This window comes from Gavia stellata, chromosome 4, assembly GCF_030936135.1.
Source record: "Gavia stellata isolate bGavSte3 chromosome 4, bGavSte3.hap2, whole genome shotgun sequence".
Taxonomy (NCBI): domain Eukaryota; kingdom Metazoa; phylum Chordata; class Aves; order Gaviiformes; family Gaviidae; genus Gavia; species Gavia stellata.
The window spans coordinates 25,728,655-25,748,993 of record NC_082597.1 but is presented as its reverse complement, the minus strand read 5'-3'; the positions used below and the strand labels follow the sequence as shown (position 1 = coordinate 25,748,993).

At 36.2% G+C, this 20,339-nt stretch overlaps 1 protein-coding gene across 15 annotated transcripts in view; it reads right to left on the bottom strand.

Annotated features, from left to right (window-relative positions):
- Window positions 1-20,339, bottom strand: part of CADPS2 (calcium dependent secretion activator 2) — a 318,208-nt gene that overhangs the window by 67,875 nt on the left and 229,994 nt on the right. For 9 of the 15 annotated variants that reach the window (XM_059817284.1, XM_059817282.1, XM_059817293.1 and 6 more), the window contains 3 exons: window positions 16,332-16,395; window positions 14,005-14,128; window positions 11,429-11,449 (listed from right to left, as the gene is read on the bottom strand). In XM_059817284.1, coding sequence (XP_059673267.1) covers window positions 11,429-11,449; window positions 14,005-14,128; window positions 16,332-16,395 — 209 coding nt within the window. The remainder of the gene's footprint in view (window positions 1-11,428; window positions 11,450-14,004; window positions 14,129-16,331; window positions 16,396-20,339) is intronic. The other 6 variants (XM_059817283.1, XM_059817292.1, XM_059817290.1 and 3 more) reach the window with 1 other exon arrangement.

Sequence of the window (20,339 nt, the reverse complement as noted above, 5' to 3'; positions counted from 1 at the left end):
GACAGCAGACACTAGAGACCTTTTTTGTTATTGTACCGTCAGTACAATGCCGTTCTTGCTAGATGACTCATTACTGTAATCAGCAAGATTCATGCATTTTGCAGCAGTCAAAAACTCCAAATGTTTAATCTGAATAAGACACTATATTAGGTGTATTTAAAAATAAGAAAAGTACAATAATCATTCAAATAACTGATTTCTAATAACTAATTATTCAAATAACTAATTTTCTATCGGCTGTTCAGCAACAAAAGTGAATCTACATTCTTTTCAGTACCATAGTGAAAAGTAGCACTATAAAATAGTTATAACGGAATCGACACAAACCTATTACAACTCCATGTAAAAGAAAACAAGGACAAATGTAAAAGTTACAAATGACATGAAGATCACTCATTCTACAGAGGAGACTTCAAAAAGAAAGCAAACAACAAAGGTAAACCAAATGTAACTAAAACTCTTACAGGGCAATTAAACTCAGTTAGTTTTCAAGGAAAAAAAAATCATATGACTAGATCCCAGGAAGAGTCCTGTGAGACCAACTGAAATTTTTAACAATCGTAGTTTAATCAGTGAAAGTAATTTGTCCAACTACTTAATTTGTATCATTAGGAATAACTTCCGTATTAGTTATCTGAGCTTCTTTATCTAACAAAGTTTTTGTCCCTAAGCGTAAAACATGGGATAGAAATGTTGCTGTACAATATAAACATATATAAAGTATGGTCATATTAACCAGGTTTGCAGAGGATTTATGAAGCTGGTAACAAAAGGTGAGTGAGGGTCTCAGGGATCCTATTTTCTCATTTTCTGTTTATGTTCATGGATCACATGAATAGCAAATCACATGAATACACATCTTCATATGCAGAAAATGCTGCTGATATTTCTTTCCCACTTTTTGTATTCATCATGGCATAGAACATTAGCAGATTAATTAAAATACTTACATAACCTCCTTGGTGTGAGTAAGAATATCAAACTGTGTTCACTAAATATTTTTAACGCTTAACATTTCTGGCAAGTCAAAACAACTTTTCAGATATCTTAAAGGCAGGTGACCTTGTCCAGTTCTTCAAGACTAACACACTGATGCATAGTAGCGTGATGAAATATAGCTTTAATGCAATTTTTGAATAAACATTGGATTACAACCTCCAGCAAACATCTAGTTAAAGGTGACTACAAAACCACATTATCTTCATGCAAAAAACAAAGCAGGCAAATTAGTTACTGAAGCAACTAAAAAAATATTCAAATCTTATTAAAGTAGATGACATAAGCAGGCACATCCAAATAATATGATTTGCAAAACCACAATCTAACTCAAGAAAGAGTTATTCTATGACCATGGACCAAGCACAAAACATACACCAGGATGCAAAACTACATTCACAATGTCAAGATCGTGGTTATTAATACTGTACTGAATTTGCAGACTTGATACTGTAGAACAATTATATGAATATAACTACTTTATTAATGTATTATGTCAAGTGAGATTAAAAGGGATTGGTCCAGCCCCTATTATTTAGGTTATGGCATAAAGACTACTACTGGACTCAGACTTAAACAGTGGTTTATCCTGGACTGAAACTGCTGTTTCCTCTAGTGGTCAGTGTCCTCCCTTCTCTGAACACACATCAAGAACTATTCCTACAGCTGATACATCACTATCAGTATCACTGATGTTGATGAGTCTTAGGAAGAAACCAGGGATATTAATAAAGAGTATGATTGGCACATCTGATTTCAGCATAAACAACTCATTTTATTAGAAATTCAGCAAGATCTTCATAGACCTTACCACTAACCAAGTAAACAAAATAATTGCACTCATAATTGCATTCATTCCTAATGAAACTAAATAAGCTGTAAACTATTCAAAAATCATATCCTAGAAGGGCTCCTCTAAATTAGTGAGAAGGTAATTCTAATAATTATATTGAATCTGATGTTACATTTTTGCATTGGAGTAAGTTCACTTATTCCACACCTGGAATAAGCTCAAGATAGCCTAAAAATGGTTATTGAATGGACATCATTATCGGTAGGGAAAGCAAGAGAAAGACCATAGATTTATTATCTAACTGTAAGATTGTCCTGAACCACTGCTGTGATGAGATCACGATGAAGAGAAACATGGTCTTGGGGAAGTATTAATTCCATTGAGCAAGGCATTGAGGAAATGCAGTTCTGGCCATCTGTGTTGAAGTGATGAATTTCAATCAGAAATGGCATTGAAACGATAAGAATTCTGAATTTCAATCAGAATTGGCATTGAATGGAGAGTCTGGTTTTGTTTGTGTGTGTGTGTGTTTGTTTGTTTGAAAGTCATAATAAGCCTATTAAAATGAAGGATGAAAGAGGGGATCAGAAGTGTTCCCACAGCTGGAATGCTTGGGAAGGAGAAGACCTGCTTATGATCAGGGATGACACTGGCATAAAAATAAATCAGTCATGATAAATTATTTCAGCCAGAAATCGCAAGGATTTCAGTCATTATGGGACTAAAGTTCAGAAATACTTTTTTCAATAGGATTAGTGTGTTTAGGAGGAAAAAGAGGATGAAAACCGTAAATTTCCCTTTGAGGTGAGTATGGCAAGTTTCTGAATGACTTTTCAAGGCAGGAATGACTAAAAATGTGGGACAGATTAGGCTCAATGAATTCCAGTTTCAAGTTTCCATGAAATTCCCCATTCTATTTACTATTTAGTAGTTTACTCTGAAACTATTTACTACTTGCCAAAACCATGCAAATTACTTTTGATGCTTCATACATCTTTCAATAATATTTTAAAATATTTGTTTTCCTATAAGATTTATTGATAAGAAAAGGTGGAAGATGATTGCACTCACTTTGCATCCTTGGACAAATCTCTTTAATTTTGTTGTCTTTTACTTATTCACAGAATAAATCAATACATGCAATTTCATTTAGATGGTATATGCTTCCCTACATTTTGCTTAGGCTTCATGTAAAGCTTCCATTTCCATCTGTAAGTTACCACATCACCTAGTGTTTTTTCTCTGTAACCAATGACCTTTCTCTTTCCAAAATCTAGCAAATATATGTTATGGATAACCACCATTTACATGGGTGTATAAACAAGGGGCCATGAAGTAATTTGAAAGAAAAAGAACTAGATAGTAACTTTTTTTTACCAAACAAGTAGTGTATTTGAAATATGAGTACTAATAAACTGTTACCTGGAAGTTTTAGAACCTACAAAACATCTGAGCAAAATACTGTGCTTATCTTTATAAGCTTAAAAAAAAAATTACAGGAATGGAAATCAGTGTTGTCAGTTTTCATTATATTCATGATGTCTTTCTCCCCACAATTACTAAGGGTTGTTAAGACGTGTTTACACTGCTCAAACTAATAAGTTGCAGCAGGAGCCGAGTCAGTAAATATGCTGCTTGACATCTTTTAGAAAATAAACAGAAAAAGCCATCAATCATCTGTTTTCAGCTTCACATTCTGCCGAAATGAAAAAGCAAGCCAGGCTTTGCAAATAACGGATGCTTTCTCAAGTACGCATTATCAGTGAGTCACATAGGTACCAAGAAAATATTGTTAAATGAGCTAAGTTAACTGACTAAACCACTACTGAAATGAAAAGGTGACTGCTTCATGGACTGATGGAGCCTAGGGCCAGAAGGGACTGTCAGATCATCCAGTCTGACCTCCTGTGTGACACAGGTCAGAGAATTTCTCCCTGTTTCTCCTTTCTTGAGCCCATCAGTATGTCTAAAACCTAACATCAGTATGTCTAAAACCTAACAAGCTTGCTTTCCAGAACAGCGTTTATCCTTGAAGACAAATGTACAATTCACCTCTTCCTTTTTCTCCCCAGCATTTAAGCAGTTAAACATGTGTATTTAATTTCTCATAGGCAACTGCTGAGCACAGGAATCTGCTGCTTAAAGAGGTGATTCTCCTCCTCGGTTATGAGTACAGTGTAGCTGGGAGGTGCCTGTTTCTGGCCTGCCAGTCTTCCCCCCGTGGCACAGCATATATCCCTTACTGCTTTTCCCCATCCAGTATTTCATCCTTCCTCCTCTTCTTCAAACAAGCATATCCAGACCAAGACACTCAGGAGAGCCAACCTGTCTCCAGGCCAGAGGATGTGCTACGGACCAATGGCAGGGATATTGGGAAAAAGGCAAGCAGTCGTGTGACACTTGAGAACAGCTGCTCCCTTGGACCATCAGACCCCTCCATGGCCAAGGACTCTGAGAGGACCTGGCGGGCCTACAGGTACCTCCTCATCCAGTCAGCTACATGGGGCTGGAGACTTCTGCGGTGATATTGGAGCTTAGGAGTTGGTCAAGCTCATTTTATGCCAAACTTCAACAGAACATCCAGTTTGCATTTTGACCCTTCATGTAAGACAACTGGCATTTGTTTTAATTTTCATCAGCACTGTTGCACTGGCAGCACTCAGCTGTTGTGCTATGTAATATTAAGGCTACCAGCATTCAAGCCTGGAGAAAGTGCAAAGGTGTTTACTAATGGAGGTGTCTGACCTTCAACTAATTCATTTCTATGTACATGCCAGAATTAGACCCACAGGAGGGCAGATAATGCAATGACTGCTGGCTGTCAAACTCCTTCCAGGATGCGCTGCACACACAGCAGTGCACAGCCTGAACAAGTTTTCGAGTTTCTGAAGGAATATTGCCTGTTTGGATATTGTGCAGAGGGACCTAAACCTTATGTTCTTCTTTCCAAATCCAATTGTAGTGCATGGAGCCTAAATGAGCTACCCTTTATTCTATACCAGCTCTCTTGTCAAGGAATCTGACTGATTCACTCCAAATAGGAGCCTGGGAGTGAACTCATATTGATGCAGAGGGGACATCAGGGAAGCCCTGCAGTAAAGCAGGCCATAATATAATTTGATAATATAGATACATCAACATTTGAGCTGTATGGAGCCAACTCTACTCCAGTAGGGCCCATTAATTTGGACTTTTTGACATGTGAAACCAGCAAGATTGCTTCTAGACTTGTACCAAAAGCAGTACAAACATCAATAAACTGGAGCTAATATATGTTACTAGACCTGAACTGACTCTGCAGAGTTAATCCGCAACTGGCATAATCCACCCACAGATCCTTTCGATTTGACTGTGGTGGATTTTCTTGCAAATTCTCACAGAATTAATTCTGCGTGAAAAAGTGAGGAGCGGACATCTGGGAGGACATCCTATATTCTTCTGATTAAAAAAAATTTCTAGCCTTATATAAATAATGGAATTTAGCTTTAATTATGAAGTTGAAACCAGTCTTCCCATAATTTCTTTCTAAGAATTCAATAGGATTTCAAATTCTAGGGACAAAAAGAATTTTAAAATTAATTACCATTATCACTTATGTACAGAGAGATCAGGAGATTTCTAGAAAGTTAGAGTTCACATCTCCTAGTCTATAACCTACCATTTTATAAAGTGGGTCACACTACAATGTTTTCAGATTTTAAAATTTATCATAGTGTTCAATGGAATTACCTTCATGGGACAATCACAGGTTGGTTTGGTTTTGTTTTGTTTTTTTTTCCAAAAAAGGGAATCTTGGCTCATGGAAAAAAATTGAAACAACAAATGTGAAAAGGTAAACGCAGAAGGAAAAAGGCAGAGATGAAAAGAAATCTCAATTTTTAATTGCTGATCAAAGGCACTTAATTTATAATTCTTTGTATTCTGGTTTTGGCAACACAGATACAAGCAGCTGGTATTTTCTTCCTTTTCATCACTTCTAATTTCTCTTCAAAAGGGGAAATAACTAATGTTCTCAGCACTGTCTGTTCCTGTGGAATAAAACTCAGAGGTAATAAACATGGCAAACTGAAGGGCTCCATGAATGAACAGACTTGAATAACTGACATACTAGACTGAGAGAAAACTGGCACTTGAAATTGCACACTTAGTAGTAAGTGTTTTTAAAAGATCTAATAATTTTAAGAGTCTAAATTTTAGGGAGTTACTGAAAGATGACAACAACAAATCTCATGCTGACAGGTAAGGGGAAGGGAAAAATGATGTTGACAATTACTAACTTTAAAGAAATTTTGAAGAAATGCCTAATTGAGGACATAAAATTAACAGAAAACAATAAAATTTAACACAGATTTGCAAAGGTAGGTTGCACTAGACTTGTGCAGTAGCTTTTCTTGATAGGATATTTTCTTATAAAAGAAATTCAGTAGATCTCATCTATTCTGACTTTAATAAAACACTTGATACTGTGCCTCATGGGAAAACTACCAGTTAAGCTGAAGAAAAGGAGGATTAAAAAAGAAACTATGTGTTGGATAAAGAAGCTGCCTCAAGAGAAAGGCAATAGGTAGTGTTGAGAAAGAGCAAAAAAAGGTTTCTTGAGGAATTCCTTGAAGATCCATCTTAGGGCTGAGCTACCTTAATATTATCAGTAATGACTTCAGAATAAATATTAGGAGTGCGCTGATAACAATGTTGTAAAACAGTGGCAATAGACAGCAGGGTCAAAATGCAGTAACAAGAATTGGATAATTCCAAAGAATGGGAGAGAGAAAAAAAATTTAATACTTTAAGAAAGAGGGCAACACATTTTGACACATGAACAGCAATAAACGTTTGCTATAAGCTGGGAACTTGTCAGCTGGAAATGATCAAAACTCTGAAGACTGGGTTGAATTAACTTTTCACAGAATGGCTGTGTGCCACAAGCATGATATAGACATTAAGAGACAAGTGTTCCTTGAATATATTAGATTAAGCATTTCTGGTATAATAGTACTACTAGTACTGTGCAAGGCGTCTCATGGGGATGACTTTGCACAGTTCTTGTCACCAACGTTCAAGAAAGTGGAATTCAAACTTAAACAGAGAAAGGCTCCTAAGATGATAAAAATGAAGAAGAGGAGGCTAAAACTCTGAGACAAGGTCACAAAAGCCTAGGTTGCATGAGTATAAAACAATTGTCTAAAAATGCATCATAGGGCAAGGAAGAATTGGAGATGATGAAATGCTAATGAAGGAGGGAACTATCCCTACTTCATTAGGGATACAGGACAAGGTTAGCATGCTAAAAACAGGGAAATAATTTGACACTAAGGTGATTCCTACACCTATAGAGCAAACAGGACTTGAAATGGCCTTCACATGGGTGAAGCAGGGGGCGGAAAAGGGGAAGAGCAGTGACAAAGACTGACTCAGCTCAGCTGTTAAGAGAGGATGTGGGTATGTTTACGAAGGAGTATCACGACGTGAACCTTACAATCCAGTGGTTCTCTTCCGGACCTCTGCTTGAAAATTGAAATCAGGGATATTTGCCCATATCCTCTTCCTTCCGTTTAGTTGCACAACAGAGACCAAGAAGGTGCTATGCTGCTGTGCAACTCTTTCGGTTTTGTTTGTTCAGTGAAATGAACATGCATGGAGAGCTTTAATCAAGTCCTCTCCAGGTACAATGACTCTCTCCACTTGCCTTCTCAATTTCAATAATGTTTGTAGTGTTCTTCTTTTTAAGTCAGATAGATCCTTCTGAGCCTTGAGGGCATTTACATACTATACTTCCTTTAGAAACTTGTATGTAATGAGTATGTTAACGATTGATGTCCTTTAAAAAACAGCAAACTGTTGAGTTGCTCCTGACCTTCTATTGTATGGAGTTAACAGTTATTTAGCCTCTGGCAGTCTGTCTGATAGAAAGAAATATTGGGATGACAACTGTGATTTGTCTTTGAGCAACTGCACACTACACAGTAACTATTTGCTCTGATTTTAATAAAATTTATTCTCATTCCTTTTATTAAAACTGATTGGCAGAAGGAGCACAGTATATTCAGTTACTACAGAGTTTTAAAAATAATGACTTAAAAGACAGCTACCTAGTAATTCAAATCTTTACAGTGTGTCTATTGCCTCAGAAATGAGTATCTATGGACAATGACAGACACTGCCCTGTTTGCTTCACAGCCATTTACCATTTTAATCCCTAACCCAGTCCCTTTATTTCTCCACTGCAAGGTAATGCTCTTGTGCTGAAAAATGTATTTACATGTAAGTTTCTATCACTTCTCTTAGGCAATGACAGCAGCACTAGCAGAGTCCATTATTCCTCAGCCATTCGGATTTCAAATAAATTTAGATGGGGAAACCCACTCATTTCTGAGAAGGAATAAATAAAGTATTTTATTACTCTCTGTGTGTGTTAATGGATGTGTATAAAATATAAGTAAAAAATACAAATTCTGTATAAGGAAAGCCATCTTTTTTGAAGGAGAAAAAACAGGTGAGGGAGGCATGCAAATTTCTAGAAGCTGTTCATTGGAAGCTATACAAAATGCACCTGAAGAATGCTATTTGTCTCTGGCTTCAGTATCTAGCAGGTCCAGTTATGTTCAAAATTATCTATAGAAAGAGTTAACAAAAATGAAATACTGAATAAGACAGGAAAATACGCCATACACAAAATGATCTAAAAAGTACTTTCAGGTAGCGAAGTCTCAAAGGCAGCATGTGCTGAAATGAAAATGGTTTATACTGAAAAAGAGATTTTCACATATTGATGCTGTGATCATCTCCTTGACAAATTATAAACGCTTGCCGCAAACTACAAGGGCATTATATGAGAGTTCTTAGACATAGTTCAAAATTATAACAGTAGGTTTGCTGCTGTTCTCCTCATAATGGCAGTTATACTGACTGAACAGATTAGCTACTCCATGAGAATTTCAGCTGAACATGGCATAAGGAATGACATGCTGAACCCTGTATAATTGTCCTTGCAAATGTAATTTTTATTGAAAAAAGCTGTTCTATATTCATAATAGTAGAACGACATGGGAGTGCTAAATAAAATGTCATCCTGACTGCAAACAAATCCTGTTGATGCAAGTGCTGCTTATACCACTGTGTCTGCCATTAAGAAAGTAACCACCGTCTTCTGGGAAAGCATTCAGTCTTGTTCAATTGAGACTGTGAAAATGAGAGCACTTGGGGAATAGACCTGGGAACCTGGCAACCACACTGCTGAAAAAGGATTCTTGCAACAAAAAGAATTTGTATGTTCACCTCTGTATTACCTAACAAGGACACTCCTGCAATTCAAGAATCTCTATACAGTATCTAGTGCACAAGTTAAAGGGTAAATAACAGTTATCAAGAAATAGTTTTTCCTTATTTTCCACGACAATGCAAGATATTGTATTAGGGCTAAGCATACTGTACATCAAGTTTATGGTGAAATCTGTAGGAGTTTAGGTAATGACACCAACAGGAGCAGGATTTGTCCCTGTTAGCCAGGCTAAAATATAATTCTCTTGGGATTCCTTTCAGCTGCTTCATCTTTTGCATCAGAGGAATAGGTTCAATGGGACACAAAATTCTGGTGGAACACAGTCTATTTACTCCTTTCAATAAAAGTAATTTTTCTGAGTTGTCTGATCAATTTTCAGCTGCATTTTTAGTCAGAAATGGAATTTCATTAAGCAATTAAATTATAAACACAGCCTATAAACCTCTAGCTTCACTTAACTCACACAGTGAATTTCCATTTATTCACTGTATGTGATAGGCTTTCCTCTCATCCATTCTCTAATATAGTTATTTGCCAGGTCACTTAAGGGACAGCTTTGCTATGCTGTCTTAAGAACATGGCAATAGTTTCTTTCAAAGCGTGCATAAACCTAATGTAAAATGACTGAAATCAGGTACAGTCTTTTTTTTTTCTTTCTGTGCTTGTAACTGTATGTTGTCTGTGCTTAATATTCTATATTTCTGACATAATGAGCCTGAGAAAAAATAAGAATAGCAAGCATGTGTGGCACAATGAAGATTTGTACTTGAGGTGATGCACATTATTTAGAAGTATACCGCTGAGGTTTTAGAGCGCAAAGGTCAAAGGACACAAATTCTAATATTAGTTTTCTCATTTCACAAATTAATTTCAACATTTTTCTAAATTTCTAATTTGAAGAGATATTTTCTTCAATGCCTACAAGTGTAAAAATACTAAATGGAGTATTTGTGCTATCTAGCTTTAGGTATCTTACCTAGCAGGGAAACTTTCTTAGGCTGCATTGTATTTGATGGCGTGAGATAGGTCCTTTCACAGAGAAATTGTTGAAGAAGCCTCCAAGCACTCTGAATCACCTGCTTAACGAACCTCTCCCTGTTGATCAGAGGGGGTCGGGAGATTACCTGATCAACATGAGCTTGTATCAACACATTCTAACAGGCTGTGGCATGAATGCCCATACCACCACTGCATCATCTGCTCTCTTTTTTAACAATTCCAAATAGAGCTCTTCTATTTCCAGGGCATTTAAAGCTTTCAAATGAAAACCAGTGGAAGTTTTGGGAACCAATGGAATTTTTTGAATCTTCAGTTATGAACACTGACTTTAAAAAAAAGCAGTTTTTATAATTTGCTAGTATTTTTTGCTTGTTTACGCGCTAAAGAACCTATTCCTCCAAAAATGAACCATCTTTCTCCCTTCAAGGCCCTCACTGGCAAGGAGCTCCATTTTGAACTACTTTCATGCAACCTTTAAAGTCATTGCCCCAGTCTGCCTTTCCAGATGGAAAATGATTTCATCCTGAGAAAGCTACCAACTCAATGCCCCTTCCCATAACTCTGGTTGATATTTGTGGAAACCCCACAAAGCATCATGATCAGGCTTCCACTGGATCTATGTGTACGTTTTTAAAAAAGGTAAGACAAAGTAGTGTGTGCATCTATTTCAAAGTACGTATATGCACAATCTCTCATACTTCTGTGCAGCCAATACTACTCAGCCACCAACACTACTTTAGCTATGCTCTTTTTGTGATCACTCTGTTAAGTATTTGGATATAAGCACTCAAAAAACCTCTCTGCACTATTGGAGAATATACAACATATCAGTTTCATGAAATTAGGAACACAAAGAACTACCATCCTCGCAACCTTCAGCTGTAACTAGAAAAATAAACATATCACTAAACAAAGCCATATCAGAGAAATGTAAAACCAGCTTCATGAAATTAGTTCTCCTATCACGATCTTCATCAATAAATCCAGTAGTCCCATTAAAAAAATGGATACCATTTTTGCTGATGACTATGAAACTACATTTCTCTAAATACACAAACTGAATTTGAATTTAACAGCCAAACTTCTCTGCATCACTTAGTTACACCTCTTTCACAGAAGCTACAATTGCACCATATTCCAAAATATAACATTATCTAAATTGCTAATAAATATGCACATCATAGTTAAGTATCAGTGTAAATGAAGAATGCGTGTAGTATACTACATCAAAATTAATTTTAATGTTCACACATGTTCTGGTCAATATCTTGATATTGTTGATATCAACAAAAATAATAAAACAACAGACACAACACACTAAATCTGTAATACATGCAGACATGTACACAAATAGTAATCACCTGAGTCCTTTTCTGCTGTTGCTAAATATAAAACAGAAAAAAAGAGAAGAAAAAAATCTTTACAGAAATATAACTTTTTTAGTTTCATTAGAGTAGAATAAATACCAAACAAGTAGTTAAAATCTTCTTAAAATCTTGAGTATAGCAGCGAGAGTCCTGACAGTCAGCTCACCCAAGTGATGGATTTTGTCAGCTGAGGGAGAAATGGTGTATGTGTTTAGGCAGCTCTATATAGTCTCTATTTAAGGCTTACTGTCTGAGTTTGCATCCATATTGTTCCTGGGAATTTAGAAACATAACTAATAGTAAAAGAATATATGAATGTAAGAATGTAGGTATATTATTTTTTTTAGAGCCCTCTTTGCATCTCTACTTTTTAGGCAGTTAGTTACTATTGGTCTATAGCTGATATTATCATGCAATAGTTGCATTTTGACTGACTGATATGATGTTGCTCACTGAAGAAATACTCAAAGAATAGGAAAAAAATCCCAATAATGTCTGACAGCTATGTATGACATTTGAGGACATCAGTATTGTTATGAAGATAATGACTATATGCTTTCTGCATGCAATTTGAGGAGTAAGCGATTAATATAAACGCTAACATGCAACACTTTCAAGAGAAGAACGTAATTTCCATGCACATATACAATAATGCTCCCATAAACCCAAAGAAGCAGAATGGAACCTATTGCTGAAAACTATTACATTTATATTGGTAAAAATGTAGGATATTTGTAATGACCTGAGTATAGAAAGAGACAAATACAGGTCTCATTACTACTGAAAAACAATGCACGTAATTTTCTGATGTCATGATGCTGGAGCCCTTTACTTTCAAATAGTACTCTAATTTATTCTCAGAGAAGTACTCAACCTGTTTCTCTTTGAGGTATTAGACTTATATATGCAATTATCTATTGTGCTTTGGGTTTACAATTACATAAGTGTAAAACTACTTAGAGAAATCTAGTTGTGTTTCAACTGAAAGACAATAAATCCAAAAAGAAATTTGCAACTAAAAATATGCCATGAGATGGATGGCAGTTTTACGTGCTGTTCCAGCTTACTGCAGTGTTAACAGTGTGCATATTTTAAAGTGCAAAATTCACTACTCACAGTGAAATTGCCACAATTCTCTAGGTTATAGTTAAAAATCCTGGGCAGAGATGTATTTACTTCACTGTAAAAAACTTTTCCAATCCAATTTAGTGTCAGTGAGTTTAGATATCTTTTGCATGCTTTTGTAATCTTTTAAAAATGTTTCTATTTTTGTCCTCATTATTTCAACAGGTTTGCTAAAAAACTGAAATACTGAACATTAAAAAATCCCTTTTATGACTACAGAAAGATAAAAACTAAGGAAAATAGTATTTTTGCTTTTTCATTTGCCAGAATAGATTTAATATTCATCCTTCTTTCTTTAACACAACATGATATCATAATTAATTATGATAAACTGGTTACTAAAATGGTTTCATGTTGTTACTCCCATGATACAATACTGGTTGCTATAGTGATGAGATGGGTTTTTTGTTAATCACTTGTGAGATTGGTTAACTCATGTTTTTCAGAGAATTTAAGCAGAAATGGAAAAAGGAAAAAGTTGGCTTTATAATATTGCTAAACATATGAGGCTTCTTCATTTTGCTGCTATAACAACTCTATTTCTTCTAGTGCATTGCTAGAAATACATGCTATGAAAAAACATACTATGCATAAAAATTGGATTTTTTTAAAGCAGAATTCTTCCTTCGTATATTTTCCTGCTAATTGACTCTACTTCCAAAACCCCAGTTATATAGATGCGCACACACTGTTTTCTACTCCTGAATATATCTGTACAGGTATATCTCAAGCTTTCTGCACTTTATGGAGAATAACAGATGTGTCTTGACAAGGCAATTGACTAGTATGACTTCCTTTTTGTTCTACACAAGGTTTACAAATATTAAAATGACATTGTGTATGCTAGCCAATTTTTTTGAGCAAAATATTCATTAATTTCATGGTATACATTCTAGAACATACTGCTGATTACCATTAGATCTAGAATTTTGTCCCTTTGGTTCATTCAGGATGTAATTAAGGTTTTAATGATCAGATTATTATTATACATCTGACAACACAACAGCAAAAATAAATGAGACTTATCTATCTGCCAGCCAGTACATCAGAAAAGCATCTATACCCAGAGTTTTCAAGTTTCAAGGTACTGTTACTGCTGATAAGGAAAGAATTACCTGTCAGTAGTTCAACTACTAGAAATAGTTAGAGAAATAAAAAATAACCCATAAATAAGCTTTTAGATTTATGGAGAACTCAAAAGTAAGAACAAAGGGCAACTTAAATTAAGAAGTCCTAGTCTTCCATTCAAACAGGGTCCCAGGAGGCATATTAAAGCAATGAATAGGAAAAAGCTCCATAGTTCACCAGCTGAGATTTTAATGAGACATTTCCCCTTGCTGTGGAAGGGGTTTGTTCAGGAAAGGGAAAAGGCTGCTCACAGAATATTCAGTTAATAGGCATTGTTGGCTTTTACAGCCACTTTGGCAGTTGATTGCTGTACTAACCTTCTATTTTGGCATATTCTGTAAGTCGAGTGTAATTGATCAAGGCAGCCTTCTCCAAACATTTTCTAACCACTTTCTTCACCTCTTCTGCTGGTATGGGAGTGGCAATATCTTTCATTAAAACCTGTGCCAGAGACAATTATACCACTTGGTTATACTCATTACCCAAAACCCAAGGGAAAAAGATAAAAGTATCCTGAAGTTACTACAGATCCGATAATGACTAAAGGCAGAAATCAAAAAGGAACTATTTCAGCTGGCAGAACTAGATATTTGTCTTTGAAAGTTTCTGTTCAACCCAGATTTGACTGCTTATATGGTATTTATATACCATACCCCTACCACTTGGCATCTTGCAGCATGCCAGTCAGTCTTTGTTTGGGTGATGCCAAGACCAGTATAACGAGCATTCTGTGGATGGGCTGGATCACGGTGCCCACTAAAGACGTGGATGTGGAAATTTGCTTGGTTCTCACCTGTGGAAAAGCTTCCACCATTGCATAATCATTGACTCTTCAACAGTGTAAAGGAGAAACTGTGAACAACACCATCAGAGCTAGATAATACCGACTTGCTGTTCTTCCTTCATAAAGTTATTCACATTCAGCATGTCCTTGCTGCGAAAAACAGTCATCTATAGTAGGCAGGCAAAACATTGAACTTCTGGCAGAATATTTGATTATGAACCAGTAGAAGAACATATGATATAAAGCTTTTCTAGAACCTGCCAGTTTTTAAAGCCTATTGATTTTTAAAATATAGGACTTCGATAAAGTGGATCACCTGTTGCCAGTGAGGTAATCTGAGAATATATACCTCTTTATATGAATGCAACATTATATAATCTGGGTTAGTAACATTGACATTGATCATCCAAAAAAATGGAATACATATTGTTAACAATTCACTTGCATTTTTACTTTAATTCTATACTTCATTAACTTTCAACAGGTAGAAGTAAACAAAACTCAAAAATACCACATTTTAATGTAAATAATGAAATTTCAGATAACTCACAACCTTTTAAAATTGCTTCTCCAGTGGTTCCCAAGACAAGCTACACCATTATACAACATATCTAAAAATTATTGCTAAAGGGAAGGAGAAAGAGCTATGGTCTGGGGAAGGATATGGTAGAAAAGAAACAGGTTCAGCAACAGAGAAGCTATTAGGAAGATGTTGCAAAGCAGACTTCTTCCATTACTTGCACACACATGTGACATACCTACCTTTGTTAACTTGCTTCTTTTTAATGAATAACTTCTGCGTTATCAACAAGTGAAAATACAGTATTCAAAAACTTTGTGGATCTGATTTTTTTCAAAATTTTCAAAGACAGGTTAAAATAAAACGTTTGTAACCCATTGTATTTCCATAGGTATAGGCCAGTACATTTATTCCCATTCAAGACTGACAACAGTGTTGCTTGAGCACCAGATAGAGTGTACCACTGCCATTTGTAACAGCAGGAAGAGTGAGAGGAAATGGCTGTTTCATATCACACAAAGGGATCAGCACTACAATCACTGAGATTATAAGTGAAAGAAAAAATATATACCCAGACTTTCTACGTGTTTTTGAACATGGCAGAGGTTTTCTAAGACAGAATCTCTATCCATGAAGTGTTCTGCAGTGCAGAATGACTGACACTCCCTAGGACCAGACCTCTCAGATTTTGGCAGAGCTACACAGACTGGGATCTAAGCTTTTTTTTCAATTCATACCTTCATTGGGCTCCTGCTGATACAATTCCTCTGGAATCTTCACTGGAATTTAAAGTTCCTTTTCCTATGAGAAGTCTGAGAGACTTTTACCATTACGAGGTCGTCTCTCTTCCAGTCAATACAAGAGGATTTGCTGGGCAGGAGTTTACATTTATATGTGTCCTTTAAAGTTTTGCTGCATATAGCTTTTTCTTCTTAAAATGACTCAGATTATACATTTATGGAAGATTATTTGAATTATATAGAAGCTTTTTAATGTTATATATCGGTACAGACAGCATCATCAGCATAGAAGCCATAGAAAGCAGGAAAGGGGGGCTGTAGACTAGACTTGTACTACTTTAGAGGTAATGCTGGGTGAACATTAAATTATAAAGAAACAGAGAGTCACTACAGTGGCTTGAAGTGAAAGTTCAATAAATAAGTCCTACAGAAAACAGCTGTTTCTCTGTGGAAAACATTGAGGAAAAAACCTCCCAGTGAACACTTAAACGAGTAGTAAAATAGCTGAGAAGACATGAGTCTGCTTTCAGCAGCCTGAAGGCAAAGGAAAAATGTAGGCTTAGTATTCAAGCAGAATTTAAAATATGTTCTCAAACTTACCCTTTCAAGTAATGAAAGTGTGGCTTTTAAAGCTCCTTCAGGACGTCCAAAAGGGAAACAGTATCTTAAAAAGTTAAAAAAAAAAAAAAAAAAAAAAAAAAGGAGATAAAATTATCAGAACCATAATAACTAAGTGAAGAATTTACTTTGAGATGTAACTGTACACAACTGGAATTAAATTATGTTGGCAGAAGACTTTCATACACAAAGTACTAACGAAAGCAGGAGGCCTCTTCAGCAGTCTACCATGGAGCATATACATAGTACAGCAGCATCAGCCCACGAGGGGCTCAGGCCTAAATACAGAAAAAATACAAAAGGCAAAGAGCTTCCACTTCCACTTCCACTTTCTCAACTATGAATAATATTTAATGGTCTCTGATGAGCTTAATTGTCATCTTCCTGGAAAGAGGTAGTGTTTCTCACGTAGCCATGACAGCTACTGGAGCTGTGATGTAGCACTGTATATTAAATCTTGTCTTAATATTGGATTAAGATAAGGATATAATGACATATATTTAAGTTTCTGGAGATATATAAGAATAAAAATGCCTGCAGATATTCCATATTCTATCCTATAATATTATAAATAGCTTGGAAAAGCATTTTATGTTATCTTAAATTTTATCAGCTACAACTTAAACAATACCCACTTCTGTCTTGATACCTCTAAAATAATGTAAATTAAAAAGTGATCCCATTCATAGCTTTGTTTTTCATTTTTGTCTACTGAATGATCCAATATATCAGCTCAATGAGACTACAATGCTCAAGCAACTCAAGATGAAACCTCTCTTAATCCTGTCTATAAAATCTTGCTGGGATATCCCCAATTGGAAAAAGGATTTTTTACTTTGCTGAGATTATTTTTTTCTTATTATTACTCACTGAGAATGGTAGCCTCATATTTTCATGTTTTCCAATAGTAAAATCTTTTCTAATGATAAAAGGATTCAGACTGGTGAATTTTATATACAAATTTTGGCCAGCCAAAATAAAGCCCTGTAAATAAGGTCAAAAAAGGAGTTCCTGCAGTGAGAATTCCAGTATTTGCTTTGCCTTATTTTGTTTCTTTCTTACTGTAGTGCTAAAAATTTTTGGGGACAGGTTAACAAATTAGCAAAGCAGTTTAATGACCTTTAGGCATTAAATCATCTTAAAACAGAACACATCTTTAGGTGTTTTGTCTCCTCCTCCCTTTTCAGTATATTTCCACAATACTTGACTTGCCTTTCCCACTGTTTATTCCTATCAACCTCTAATGGTAGTTTTTGAATAAATGTCACTCATTTCTTGATTATACTTAATATTTGAAATCAAAGACTTCCTTCCAGGTATGTTCTGCAATGTAAATAACACAACAAGCTTCCAAAACCCAACTAGTTTTAAGTTTCTGATGCAGACAGAAGTCCCACAGTAGAATGAACAGGGGTTACTCAATTTGTTGCAGAGACAATATGTATGAGTACAACATGGGCAGCAAGCTTATGTGTGCAATTGGTGCAAGGAGCTTCCGACAGAGAAGAGTTGTTTTCTTGAGACAAGCAGCTTAAAGAAAAGGAAATGTTCACAGTAGAGGCCTGAAGGGACACTCAGGAGTCCCACCTCTGTGCTGCTGGAGGAGGCAGGGAAGCAGCATCTTGCTGGCAAGGAGAAATTCAGTCTCTTGGATAACCCCCATGGCAGCCGATTTCACACTGTCCAGTTGTGCCAAGAATGCTCCCACAAATGAGAGGATCTTTAAGGATAGAGAGACATAGATGGTGACAGTGGTCAACTGAATTATTAGACATATGGACAATTGGGTTTGTGACATCCAAGAGGATCAAGCAGTAAGTTGCTTGCTGAGTACAAGGGTAGTGGACCTCAGGAGATGTTTATGTGAGTTACTGAGGGGAGAACAGAGAAGGAGCAGTACTCATGGTCTACATTAGTACCAGCAACATACAGAAGTATAGGAGGAACACTCCAGAGATTAAATTCACACAGCCAGGCAAGAGGTTAAGTCCAAGACCCTCACAGCACCTTTCTCTGAAATATTGGCTCTTCCACACTTGATGCCTGAGAGGCAGGCAGGGATCTGGAGTCTCAGTGGGTAGGTAAGATGACACAGAGGAAAGGTTTAAGTACCTTAAGAACTGTGAAATATTTTAGGTGAGAGCCACCAGCATGGGATGAGCAGACTGCATCTTAATCACAGTGGAGCCAGGTTGATAGCAATGAAAATTAAAATGGCCATAGGGGATTATTAAAACTGGAAGCTGCAGGTTAGCTAACAGGCATGGGAGAGCACCTTTTTCACATGGGTGTGACCTAGTGACCTAGGTGGACATAGCAAATGTTCAGCACATCTCTGAAAAGGCAGGAAGAGAAATACACTCTTCAGTTAAACTGTCCACTATGACAGCTGATCAGTGCATGCAATGCTTAATGAGGGCAAAGCTTAGAAAAGTTCCAATATATTACAGAAAAAAAAAAGTGTTGGTGATCCTTGAAAGTCTATATCACTGTCACCCTAGTTAGGATGATGAGAATGATTAGGAAATGTTAAGTGAGATTAGAGGAGCTGCAAATTGATGACAAATTGTAATAGTAAGAGATTTCAACTATACACACGTACACTTGATCAATGTCTCATCTGGATGAGATATAATGATAATATTTTGGGACACAGTTTTGAATTGCTTCCTTGGACATCAAATTTAGGACCCACAAGAAAAGATGCTATTCTGGATTTGGTCTCAGATGTGAACAGGACATAGTTTGAGAGGTGCAGAGCTGGAGAGGTGCTGTGCAGTAGTGATCACAAACCAATAAAATTTAATAACGTGGCAAAAGAGAATAGGTCAAAAAAATTCAGTACATGTACACTCAGTACATGTATATTCAATTTCAAGAATGGGAACTATGAAAAAACGAAGAACTTGAAAAACAAAAGCCAAAACCTTAAAGGAGCAATCAAAAGAGCAAGAAACCTACAAGCAGCCTGCGGGAAAATTCAAAAAAGTAGGAGCCCAAGTCAAATGCATGTCACAATTAAAAAAAAAAGTGGTCAAAAAACCCAAATAAACCCCCCTCTGTGTGACTCCATGAGAAAGATAAAGAGGTTATGTTAGAGAATCTGGCATTTAAAAACTGCAAAACCTATCCGAACAAGGAGGACATGAAAGCCTCTAAAATATTCTAGGACACATGTACACAGGACAGATGCTCAAACTGACAGTAGAAAGAACAGTGGAAGCAGTAAGCCAGCTTGGGAGATGGTGGGACTGCCCAGTAACAAGGAGTAAAGGGCACTCAGGGACAGTAAGGCCAAAGCAGAGAAACTCAGTGCATGCTTTGCATCAATCTTTACTGCTGAACGTATTTTTCAAAATATTCAGCATTTCACAGCTATCACAACAATTTTGATGGATTGAAATATGGAGTGGTTTTAATACCATGTTTTCTTAAGAAAGCAAGCTCACAGCCAAGGTTATTCTGTGTTAATTAATGATACAGGTGATCTTTTTACATTATTTGAGTCTAGGTTTTCTTTTAAAGTATAATGCCAATTCTTTATCAAGATGTCCTATATTGTGACTCTATATGCTTTATAAATTCAGATTCCAGGGCACTATTGATTCTTCCTTCTACCAGTATTATACTGGTATCCTCATTTAAATCCAGACATTCCACCTATTTTTTTTTTCATTTCTAATATTTGCTCAGAGAAATATATAATAATTGCTCTTCACCTGGCAGAGCACTGTTTGTCTGTCTTGATTAAATAGCATTTTAAGGCAAACCTTAGAGTCCTCTGAAGGATGGAGGCATTCATCTTTGAATGACACGTTTAATTGCTCTCAAGGAGGAGTTTCTAATGTTGTTTGAATTCCCTCAAAACTCACCAAGACTGAGGCAGAAAGATCCTATAGTCACTGATAGAGCCCAAGGTCATCAACATACACTAGTGTGTAGGTAAGCAGACATGACGGGTTTTACCTTTATTTGTTCCAACTCAAGTAA